The sequence below is a fragment of the Saccoglossus kowalevskii genome, chromosome 8 (genome assembly GCF_978046115.1).
Source record: "Saccoglossus kowalevskii chromosome 8, keSacKowa6.1, whole genome shotgun sequence".
NCBI classification, from domain to species: Eukaryota; Metazoa; Hemichordata; class Enteropneusta; family Harrimaniidae; genus Saccoglossus; species Saccoglossus kowalevskii.
Genome location: NC_140648.1, coordinates 13,511,466 through 13,522,840, shown reverse-complemented (window position 1 = coordinate 13,522,840; position 11,375 = coordinate 13,511,466). Strand labels below are relative to the sequence as shown.

General features: G+C 35.7%; 1 protein-coding gene across 1 annotated transcript; it reads left to right on the top strand.

The window, feature by feature from the left end:
• Positions 1-1,948: 1,948 nt before the first annotated feature.
• On the top strand, positions 1,949-9,563 carry LOC102803146 (uncharacterized). Its single transcript, XM_006825747.3, has 6 exons — positions 1,949-2,045; positions 4,969-5,238; positions 5,857-6,123; positions 8,009-8,247; positions 8,374-8,660; positions 9,315-9,563. Exons 1-6 carry the CDS (start codon positions 1,988-1,990, stop codon positions 9,322-9,324), a joined length of 1,131 nt encoding a protein of 376 aa, XP_006825810.2. The 5' UTR covers positions 1,949-1,987; the 3' UTR covers positions 9,325-9,563.
• The last annotated feature ends 1,812 nt before the right edge of the window (positions 9,564-11,375 follow it).

Sequence of the window (11,375 nt, the reverse complement as noted above, 5' to 3'; positions counted from 1 at the left end):
TTCACAGCTTTAAGGTGACAATGAGAGGAACTTGAATGTGTCCAGACAAACTATTTCATCGATTATTTACCAACGAGTTGTGGTTTGAGTTGGGGGCAATGCGACTAAAACAGTAATTGAAATTCAGCACACTATTTTTTAAAACGCGTTGCTTGAATAAAACTGACCAGACACATTCAATTTACCAGACTATTGAACAACTAGGAAAAGTGAAAAAATACTTCTTATCGCCAGCATAAATGCGTAATTATTTTTTTTACAGAAAAAGTAATTCTTCACCTTTGACTGAGTAACGCGTCGTAGAATGCAGATACGGGCATGCAAAATACACTTGTGAAAAGCTTGAAGTCTGGCGATTTTAAAACTATATACTTTCCCGGGTCTATTTGTAGTCATTTAGTCACAATTAGAAGATGAAAACAAGTATGCAAATAATAGTCCCGCTACCTCAAGGTGAGACTATTGCAAATCTTTTAAAATCATTGCCTTGCTATTATTTTTAATTTAATTGTTATTGCTGTTTGTAATTCATATTTTGTTTGGGTTTTCTTGATTCGTGATTTGGAGATTAGTTGGTGTCGCATTACCCCCAGGCCGATCTGCATGTGTGCTGTATCTGATTTGTTGGAAAGTCACGAACAAACAAAAAATGAAACATATCCTGTCCTAATCATGCCAGTCCCGCCATAATATAATATTACATTATACAAAACAACGTTTGCAAGAATGAAACACCCTTCATATATGTATATGTATATGTATATGACTAATAAGTTAGAAACGTAGCAGATACAAAAAATGGGGGTTGATCTTTTGAAATCATGTGAACAGTATTATTTTTCTTGATGTTATTTTATCGTGTCTTCATCTTCCCATTCACAGTTCCTCTATCCCCGGTCTGGAAACGACTGGCGTTCTTTCGTCTCGAACCGCTTCGCGGGTAAACAAACCGTTCACACGCGGACCGAGGGAGTCGGGAAGTCAGACAGATTACAATACCGTCGGAAATCAGAAAATATACCGTCATGCAAAGGGATACCTCATTGTATTACTTCACTTTGACCTCAAATTCGGGCTACTACAACGTAAACAAAACATGTAAACAAAATAAGCACTATGAAATTCGGGTATACGCATCAAAACCAACCTACCAACTCATAAACATTCAGCTCCCGCCATGTAAAAATTAATATCGGGAATTATGTTCATCTTCTAGTTTTACTAAGGAAAAAACGGCGCGTACTAACATGCTGATATCACTAAAAAAATCTAGTCAAAATGGCGTCGTTCATGTTAACGTGGTCGATCAAAAAACCTGTGATATTTCTGATTCTTTGGGGTTCATAACAGTTCAAGTCAACTATACGACTACTAATGACTTTATTCGATGCAAAAGTATAAAACAATGATTCAATTTTTGTATATAAATGATGTTTTAGCACAGAGTTGAGTACATTGTCATTTCAAAACGTCGCCATTTGCATTTACGATCGAAAAAGTATCCATAAAAGTCGCCCAATTTAACATTAAAAATGCGGTGTGACAAATAACAAATCAGCCCACCAATTTTTAATGATATGTTTTGAATCATTAAATGTCAAAATCGAAGACAAATATTGGTTTCGCGCTGAGAAGAAGAGTAAATAAAATAGAGTTCATTTCAATCACTCCAAAAATCAAACACGAAAAAATTACACGTATCCCACATCGTGTAACTATGGGTAAGATTCACCAAATCGTTCTAGGGCTGCTGCTGTATATGAAAATTTGTTGCGAAAATGTGTCGCTGCTGGTAAAATAGATGAATTAAAGAACTACTCATTAGAGAGTCTGTGCCCCATTGTTTCAAATGGTCGATTCCACCGTGCTGAACAATAAAGCATCGTGTGTCACGTGGCAGTGAATAGACCGGTTTTTACTTAAATAATTATAAGCCACATACTTCAGCTGGTTGCTACATACAACACGTATCCTACATCGTGTAACCATGGACAAGATTCACCAAATCGTTCTAGGGCTGCTGCTGTATAACATTATCGGAGCAAGTGAGTAAAAATTATAACGTATTTTTGTGTGACTATTTTCGAACCTTCGTATAGATTTTTAGTAGTTTTCTACCTAAAGGTAGCGAGACTATTATCTGTGTTGAAAATTACGATTTTCACATTTATTTATTAATTGATGAAATGCACCATCAGCTTTCATATGATAAAGTCAATATAACATAGAATGTCATGTAAGTTGGTTAAAATGTAGATTTTTTGAAGGGAAGCAAGGCAGCCTCAGTAGTGTTTTCCAAAATCAACAACACAGGTTTAATCTGTGTGCCTATAAGTTTCAAAGATAAATTCAAGACAAAGCAATGTTAGGATGTGTTATCAGTAGCTATCTGACACACAATGAGTGTTTCAAAACATTTGAGTGGTTTGTCTCCGCCCCTGTTTGTTTCACAGATTAGTCATTTGCATATGAATGTGTCAGACGCAAGGTCACACAGCCACTGAAAAAAATCATTGATTTTGGTGTTTTCATATGCCGAATTTATTCAATTATAGCTATCCCATTCCTTTATTTTTTTGGTTTCCAGTAGCCTTACACATTTGGATGTCCCTACACATGGTAAAACTGACCTTGATGGGAAAACAAATTGATTGTGCCGATAAACAAGCTTGAAAATCTTTGCTGTTACTTCATGGACGTTTTCTAGGAGTTTATGTTTTTCAAAATACAAGGTCTTTAACAAAAAATAACGTATACTTATTGTCGTCGGATTAACACCAAATTTTCACAGCTTTAAGGTGACAATGAGAGGAACTTGAATGTGTCCAGACAAACTATTTCATCGATTATTTACCAACGAGTTGTGGTTTGAGTTGGGGGCAATGCGACTAAAACAGTAATTGAAATTCAGGACACTATTTTTGAAAACGTGTTGCTTGAATAAAACTGACCAGACACATTCAATTTACCAGACTATTGAACAACTAGGAAAAGTGAAAAAAATACTTCTTATCGCCAGCATAAATGCGTAATTATTTTTTTTACAGAAAAAGTAATTTTTCACCTTTGATTGAGTAACGCGTCGTAGAATGCATATACGGGCATGCAAAATACACTTGTGAAAAGCTTGAAGTCTGGCGATTCTAAAAATATATACTTTCCCGGGTCTATTTGTAGTCATTTAGTCACAATTAGAAGATGAAAACAAGTATGCAAATAATAGTCCCGCTACCTTAAAGAAACTACATAGCGAATAGCGAGAGGTTGCGTATCCCATAATTAGGATTCGAAATTAGAGTGAAAATTTGTTCCATTAGATGTTAATATACAGTTTAATATCAGTTCAAAGAAAATAAATTGTGCCTGACTAATTCTCCCAAGTGGAAGTATTATGTAGCCGGTGATTTGCCGAACTGATTTTGCGACGTCCTGCCCAACTTAAATATGAATGATCCATCGAGGCAATTGAGACTTTTTCCAAATGTGCGTGGATTGTCTATGTGCCTACTCAAAATCACGCGAGGGATAGTCGACACGACTAAAATATGCTTGGTTCAGTAACACGCTACTAAAATGTACAACTCAGCTGTGTAGAAAATTACTTTTCAGATGCGGTAACTACTGAGATTTTCATATTGGGTGTCATCAAATACTGATGTGAGGGCCTACTACCTTACTTTTCACGTAGTTTATGTATTTTACCGATTGAATTGGCTTTATTTCAGGCTTAGTTATTTGTTCATTGGACACATTTTGCACACAACTGTCTAAAATAATATAAGTGTAGTGTTACCAGACATAAATATTAAAAATGTTGCTGCAATTATTATGACAGGGTCTCACAGTTTTGATTATTGAATTAGTGGTAATGTAGAAGGTGAATAAGTAAATTAGAAATCGAATATGAAAATTCATTGTGAAATGACATTGGTCTGTCTAGGATCGATTAAGTACGTTTTTCCGTATCGTGCCGCTTACGACGAAAGTGAAATAAACTTTATTCTTTACAATTTCATTTGAGAGAAATATAAGATTTATCATTTTTATTATTAGGGTAAATGAATTTCCTTCCATTAACCAATGCTTTAAAGCAAGGGTATGAATATTATTATGGCATTTTCTATTTATGATTAGATTACTGACTCAACTGCGTATGTTAATGTGGCCAACATCACAACACAAAATCTCTATTATTATGCAGCACAACTGCACACTTTGAAGGCATAAATCTTATTTCACGACAAAACCATATTTGACGGCAAAACTCTATAATTTCACAGCTAAACTACACAAACTCTATTGCACCGCAAAACTCACGGAATCTTCCACAATTTGACGGCAAAGATGTACAATTTGACGCAGAACTTCATCACCTGATGCTAAAAATAAATTATTTCCCGGCAAAACTCTACAATTTCGCAGCAAACTATATTATTTCATAGCAAGTCCCACAATGTGACGGAAAGACTCTGAAGCTGTAGTAATTTTTGATATGTTGGGGATCAAAGGTTTCCAAGTCATGAGACGAACAAATTAATCAGAAGAAAATAAGAAACTGGCATACATAATGCCAAGGATTTCGGGTGAGGTTGTGGATTGAGGATTGAAAACTGACAGTTTCTGTATTGGCAACATAAACTACTACTATTCTATATAAGGTACATTATATATGGTAGGCGCCATGTGTACAAGAAATCTCCCTGACCACTATACTCAATAGTTCACTTCAATCTTCGCGGTTGGTGTATTGTATGTGGCTGAAGATGTGTAAATTCGGCATTGTCCTTGCACATATATTTGCACACTAACTAGGCCACACTTTGCCATGACATCGTATTTTTGTCGTGGAATTATAGAGCTTTGATGTGAAATCGTGGAGTTTTGTCATGAAATGACACCAGTAGCATGTCCACGGAGGCTCTTCAACTTCAAACTCATGCATGTTTTCTTATTTATTTCGCCCAACAGCCGCACAATCCCCAACTACTCTGCAAATAACAGATTTCACAGCAACATCAATAACCGTTATTTGGGATCCGATTGTTGCTGACAACTACGAAATAGTCTTCTATGAATCCAAATCTGGAGAAATGCATGTCATAGATAATATCGACCAGGGGGCGACAACTTATTTCATATCAAATCTGAACCCTGGCACAATGTATCAATCAATGACTATACATGCAATGTATGCTGGTGTACCTGGTCCTCAGAGTAATGTAGTCGATCAATTAACACGTAAGTACATACTAATTAAATATTTCTTTCCTTAAAGTTGTCACCGTTAGGTGACGTCACAAAAATTACGTAACAAAATATTCTATTTCGATTGGCCGTTGTAAATATCACGTGACAAATAAACAAATGGCAACCTGCCATTGGTCAGTCACCGATTGGCTGTTGCAATATTACGTGATTAAGATTAAAATGGCAGCCAGCCATTGGTCAAGATACCCTTAAAAGGAGGAATCGGAAAACCAATCGAAGAGATCCCCGATTCCCACGCACGAAGGACGTCCCCCTGTCTTTATGACGGAACTGTTCTGTTTTGTCGTTTTACAATTATGAACTAATTAACAAACTAACTCTACTTATTGGTCTGATCTTTGTCTTCGAGTGAGTTAGTTTACTTCTCACATTTGGCAAGCGAGAAATTTCCCCAACTTATGATCCGAACCAGGTCAATATATTACTTTCCTTTCCCAAAATACCTGAAACTATTCCCCGAAACTATACGACTGATGACAAAGTGATATTCGTGTTACCTTCACATCAAACAATTCCTGTGTCGACAGTTCTCAGATTGTATCTACTTGGTTATTCAAATATTAACTTCAATTATATTTTGTTCTACAGTTGCACCAGCACCATACGTTCAAGTAGAAGACGTTGGAGAAACAACAATAACTATTAGTTGGAATGCGCTTCCTGTAGCCGAAAAATTTTTCATCAATTATGAAGAATACAACACTGGAATTTCCCATTCCTTAACTGTGCCAGGGACAGCCAGTACTTATGAATTGATAGGGTTGAAACCCTCCACACTGTACGTAGGTATTTCCGTACAAGCAAAATATCCTGATGTGTCAAGTGATTTTAGCAATGAAGTTCAACAAACAACAGGTAATTACTTATGCCTACGTTTTTGTTTACATAAAATTTTCCCTGTATCAACATTCTACAGATGGTATCAATTGTTAAATGTAACTGCAAGCAGCCACGTTGGGCTCCATGCTAGTTAATATATTTCCTATGGGTAATCTCGTGATATCCGTTTTAATTGCCCCTTTAAATTATTACTTTTGGCATTTCAGTTTGCAATACATTAAATGAGGGTGATACGCTCAACATTTTTTAAAAATAAACCTACGTCAAAGGTTGGCTGGGCCTCTCGTCTTTGGTATTGTACATCCATCCCATGATGTGCCATCGTAGTCAATTGTCTCATTGATTCCATCAGCTTGCATTCTGTTTGCTCTGAACTCTCCACAATTCTGATGTGTACTTGCTAATTTGTCTGCCCAGTACAAATTGTTGGTCTAATAACATTTTTCATGTAGCATCTCTGCCTCTGAATTAATCATACTCAGCACCATACTCTGCGCCACCCTAATAAAACAGCCACTAGAAACTATGCTGGGTGTATTGTTCAAATAACAACTTCACCATGGTCGATCATCACTTCTGTCATTTGGTAGTGATGACCTAAATTGTCTTTCTTTGCTTGATCCCAATTTTTTTCCCATATTGATTGGGCATAGTTTATTGTCACTGGGTATAGTTAGACCGGTCTACCTTCTGTTATGGCCAAGTAACATTGTCCAGTGTCCCCTACTCTGTTTACCATATAGATCGTTTACTTTTTCCTCAGTGTTTAAATTGTTGCGATAGCTTACGGCTGCCCCAGTGTCGCAAAATAGCCTAAACTAACTTGGTTAGCCTAGGTTAGGTCAAGACGGTGGATGTTTATATAAACATAAATAATAATGCACATAACATTAAAAATAAAAATATCGCTTATGCTTCAGCATCACTTTCAATTTGAAATATTCCGATAACAGGTGTCAGACAGACAAGTTAATTCCTTTTTATAACAAATAATGTTAAGTTAAAGCTTAGACTGAATCAAATGTCCTCGAAATACAATCTTTCAAAATATAGCTACAAGTAAACTGTAGATATCTCGCTATGTAGATATCTATTTGTGAATTTCTCTACTCAAGAACTCATTTCAATATGGCTTGCTTCACATTATTTGATAGTTAATGTACGGCAGTAACAGTAGGTAATGGCCTGTTTGAGATCGAGCCTCTAGTAAATGTTTAAGGCAGGTAATACGAATCTTTAGCTTGTTGCTATTTATCTCATATTCCAGTAACCTTTGACGGTTTTTTCTACAGTATTTACAATTTACAAACAGTGCTCATTTTCTAGGTGCAATGACAACTATGAAATACGCTTTTTTGTTTTAAGTAGTTCCCGTTCACTCGTTTCTTTGTACTATATTATAATAATAACCATTCACCAGGAGAACTAGGTTCTTCTCACTGGTACTAGTGAAGAGCACAATGTCCCCCCCCCCCAATATTTAAAAATGATACATTTTTTTGATAGGCAAACACCCTGGATTCAAATTAACGATACAATGAGCTGCATGGATACATTCTACTGAATGTGCTGAGATGATTTGTGATGAATTACATCATGTAGTTCACAATGATACATACATAACCCGGGTGTGATATCTACAGGCCATTGGCCCATTGTCCTTCTATACTAAGTTACGTAATAGATGAATGCTGTGACAACATATAACCCAGGATTGGGCTACAGGGAACTCCAAACTCACTAAATTCGTGGTATAACTTTGTTTTGGGGTCTCAGGTAAATAAGAGTTAATTAGGTTATTTAATGATAGCGCTTTTAAACCATGTTATTTGTCGACGTTTGCAGGCAGACAATGTCAATACATGCCCACAATTAAAATTATATCCTTTATACATGTCAGAAGGGGGAGCAGTTGCATCAGGTGATCCACATATGACAACATTCGATGGACGTCGATACAGTTTTCAAGGTGCATGCTGGTATACATTTTTCAAAGACTGCACCACACACCCTGATTTTGAAGTCACAATTAAGTTTGAAAAAAGAGATGATATTGAACTATTCAAAACAAGAACAGTGTCTTTCAAAGTTACTGTCAGAGACCAGTATGCTATTGTTAATGGCATGGATGTAGTCAAAGTAAGTATTTTGACTAATATTGTATAGCTAACACATATATACATTTGACTATCTACTATATTGACCACATAGTCATATGTAGTACTGTTCACAATATCTAAAATGTTTGCATATATTTATACATAGGGAAGTACAGGTGATGGACATGTGGATTCAACTGCTATACAGATTCAGGAAAAAGATAGCATGATTACACTGACATTCACAGCCAAGGATACAACATACACTCTGACATGGACAATGCGAAAACATATTTTAGAAGCGTCATTCTCTGGTTCTGATTACAACGGCAAACTCTGTGGTTTGATGGGAGATGCTGATGGTGACAAGCATAATGACTTCAAGAAGCCTGATGGTACTAGTACTAATGACGCTATTCAGTTTGGAGAAAGCTGGAAAGTAAATGAAGAAGTGTAAGTCTGTTTATTCTGTATTAAGTAGAGATTGTTTTGGCAAGCCCAGTAAGGTTCATAATAAAACAAACAACTTGAATACAACCTAAATTGATGAACTAACACACTCTTTTACAGAAAATTGATATTGTATGTATTGTACTGCAGCCAAATTTTGTACATATATGAATAGTCTATGTTGGTTACTAGGTAGTGGCAGGAAAATAAATTTAATGAGAAGGTACTTAATTTTAAATAATTCTACCATATTATTATATACTGTCTAAAACTAGTCCCCCTCTCACAATCTAATCATTTGGTTCTTGTATCAAGGACAGTCCCAAAAATCAAATGCACTGTCAAAATAATTGTTTCTATATCATCTAGATGCAGAGCTCTCCTCAAAACTAATCGATTGGTTCTTCTGTCATGCGAAAACATGTATTCATAAAAGTTCGTCAATAATTGCTGTTTTGCAACCAGATCTCTCTTACAAACTAATTGACTGCTTGTTTCCCATGTCAAGTTTAGAAAATGCCTACAATTTTTGAATCGTTGATACCATTTCTTCTAAAACCCACTTCAAGCACTTCATGTGATAATTCATTAGTTAAACTTTTTTGTCGAAGTGATCAATAATAATTTAAGCATACGTTATTTTCTTTGACCTTACAGGTGCAACTAAGAGTGTCCAGAGGCCGAGCAGACCTACTGATTACGTGTTATCAATTGGAAGTCATATGGGAATTTGGTGTTATAAGTTGTAGAATGATTTTGTCATTATGTTGTGATTTTGAGATTCTAGGGTTCTGGTTTAAAATTATTCAAGACAGGTACTGTTGAGTTATATAGAATCGGAATTATGACTTTCATGTTCAGCATCGGAATGTTAAATTCAATAAAGGGTTTAAAATTGGGAAAAAAGTGTGTGAGTATTTATTAATTAAGTTATTTAACAATTTGAGGAAAAACTAGAATAGAAGATGCTTGCACTTGCCTGAATCTACACATGTGTATTGAGAGTGAAGATTTGCGTTTTAGGGCTTATACAAGCCAGACATGTATGTATGCTTGCACATTCCTGAATCTACAGATGCACAATGAGGGTGAAGTTCTACTGCAATCGGCTTGGCTTGCACATGCCTCAGTATATTAATGTGTGTGCGAGTGAAGATCTACTTCTTTATGCATGCACATGCCTGACCCAATGCATGGAGATCTATATTAAAACCTTGCACCATATGCATTCTTGCCCCTAGGGCTGGCAGCACATTGGCAAACCATACCGGATGCAATGTAAATTTAGTACCCCTAGAGCAGACATATTGAAAAAAAAACACCCCTATTGAAGACATATATTGGGAACATCCTACCCCATATTGCCTCCTCTGCCGTTTTTGCACTCACAAGTGGAATGTGATCAACTCAAACAAATTACTTGTGGTTGCAGTGTATGCAACTCCTGGTGGTGCCATTCGTTGTTTTATGGGTCCGCTAACTCGGGCCTAGGGCAGTGTATGGGAGTGGTTGTTGCAAGAGGGGGCCTTCAGCTGGCGCTGACGTAGATTTGTCTTCTTTCATTTCTAAATATGACATTGTATGCCTACAAGAAACCTGGCTAAGAAAAATAGTAACATAAATGTAGATAGTTATAGTTATTTAGATGTTACAGAAAGAATAGTATTCTGTTTAAAAATACATTACAAAAATCCATTACAAAATTAGAAATAAAATCAAGCGAATACTTGTGGTGTAAAATTGATGGGCAGTTGTTTGATTCTGGATTGGACCATTACCTATGTTCAGTATACATTCCACCAGAAAGCTCAGTACTTCATTCCAGACAAGATATCGATATATTATTTGTCTGTGGATATTATTAATTACAGTAAAACTGGTGAAGTGATTTTACTTGGAGATTGCGATACCCGCACTGGTGAAATGCCAGATTTTATTGTTAATGACAACAGTAACAATATATCAGGTACCTGATCATTATATAGATGATAATTTTAAGTTTAAAAAAACTGGGATAAAAAGATGAATTCATTTGGCAAATCGTTGTTAGAATTGTGTAAAAATATCAATCTTGTCATTTTAAGTGGCCGTACGCCTATTTGAAAACATAGTTGAACTCTGGTGACCTTGCCCTTTGTTATATAATATAATTTCCTTTATCATAGTTTGTTTCAATATAAATATGCATTGTCATAATTAATTTTGAATACAAACAAGTTTTGGGGTTGAACCAACAGTGGGGAATCAGTCTACCGAATGTCCTTAAAAGATGTAAATATCTAACAAAAACATGCCTTATTTGTTTAATTATTTTAAGGAACATAATTTCCAGCTTTATTCAAAGTAATTCAGATATTTTAGAATAAAAACAAATGTCTCATTGCAAAAAAAAGTGCTGCATTTAGATGTGAATAGATTCATAAAACATGCAAGATAACAGAAAAATTTAGCTGGCTTTAGTCCAAGTATTTTGTACAGGTGTCTGTCAAAAATTAATGATTCACTGAAACAAATATGAACTGCCTCATTGTGTGACTACTGTATTATATGAAAAGTAAAAATAAAAACACCCTTTATGAATAGCTATCATGTTGCAAGCTCTGCTTTGTATGCAAATCAACTTAAATAGTTGGTGTCCAGTGGAGGGAGAAGTCAACAGTACTGTTGCCTCCTGAGAATCTACTTCTTCAAACACTGCAATCTTTGAAGTGCGTTTTT

Excerpts from the sequence above, each read along its gene's own strand:
- LOC102803146 (XM_006825747.3), top strand. The coding sequence starts at position 1,988 with ATGGACAAGATTCACCAAATCGTTCTAGGGCTGCTGCTGTATAACATT. Across the intron at positions 2,046-4,968 it reads GTATAACATTATCGGAGCAA|CCGCACAATCCCCAACTACT; the intron begins GTGAGTAAAAAT and ends TTCGCCCAACAG. Across the intron at positions 5,239-5,856 it reads TGTAGTCGATCAATTAACAC|TTGCACCAGCACCATACGTT; the intron begins GTAAGTACATAC and ends TTTGTTCTACAG.